We start from the raw sequence: 1,077 nt of genomic DNA, 5'->3' as shown, positions 1-1,077 counted from the left end.
ATAGAAAGTCCGACGCACTCGTTAGAGCCATCATAACGTGTCGAATCTTTGAACGTCGCACATCGTCCGAACTAACTGACAATACTCTAAGATGTCTTTCCTAAGTGAGCATATTGAGTTGGATATAGAAACGTCGGTGTACGAAGAGCTGGAGAAAGAGTTGCACTCAGAAACTGAGTCAGAAAAAGAGGCAGTTGTGGAGAAGCCGTTGCAGTCAGAAACCAAGTCAGAAAAGGAAGCAGAGCTGAGAAAACTTCGCGAGCTCATCGAATACAGCTGTTCAAAACAGTATATAGATAGGAACCTCGGTTTCCCGACGGACCACCCAGATGATCGTTCGATCTGCGTAAGCAATGTTCATTACTCCGCAACAAAACAGGAGCTGGAAAAGCATTTTGAAGGCTGCGGAGCGTGCAAGCGTATTACGATAGTATGCGACCAAATTAGCAGACATCCTAAGGGTTATGCCTACATCGAATTCGCCGAGCGAGACTGTGTGAAGCTGGCTATTGCAAAAAACGGGTCATTTTTCCGGGGCCGAATTTTATCTGTAAAACCAAAACGTTTTCACCGACCTGGACGACAAATACCACCGTTTAAAAAGAATGTTTGGGTAGCTAGTCATAAAAAAATTGTAAGACCTCCATCGGCCTACAAATGGACTCGTCTACAAAAATAAAATTAACTGCTTTTATCAATAAATATTGATCTAAAGTTTATTTTCAAAACTCCTATCCAAATATAAAAGTAAAAGGTAAAAGAGCACGTGCGAGGGCAGTTTTAGAATGGTTCATGAATCATAACCTAGAAAGAGCGTTCGAGAACGAACATCTGCTACACTTATCTATAGAGAGTAGAAAGTAAATGACTTGGCATTCTCTTAAATGTGTCGTAAAATGAATTTCAAACCCATTTTTTTGATTAATAATAACTTATTACATAAGCTTTTAATTCGCTCTTTCGTATATTATACGTGTATATCATACGCTGCATCTCGAATCGCTCTCCGCGTATACGTATATTTGAGGAGTTATATTTGGTGGCATGCACGGATTGAAATTGCTATACTGCATTATA

The 1,077-nt window shown here is 39.9% G+C and overlaps 1 protein-coding gene across 1 annotated transcript; it reads left to right on the top strand.

Annotated features, from left to right (window-relative positions):
• Positions 1-91: 91 nt before the first annotated feature.
• Positions 92-679, top strand: LOC111693475 (polyadenylate-binding protein 2-like). Its single transcript, XM_023458133.1, has one exon. It carries the CDS (start codon positions 92-94, stop codon positions 677-679), a length of 588 nt encoding a protein of 195 aa, XP_023313901.1.
• Positions 680-1,077: the final 398 nt, after the last annotated feature.

The sequence above is a fragment of the Trichogramma pretiosum genome, unplaced genomic scaffold (assembly GCF_000599845.2).
Source record: "Trichogramma pretiosum strain Unisexual culture from Peru unplaced genomic scaffold, Tpre_2.0 scaffold502, whole genome shotgun sequence".
Classification (NCBI taxonomy): domain Eukaryota; kingdom Metazoa; phylum Arthropoda; class Insecta; order Hymenoptera; family Trichogrammatidae; genus Trichogramma; species Trichogramma pretiosum.
This window is presented reverse-complemented; position numbering and strand designations above follow the sequence as displayed.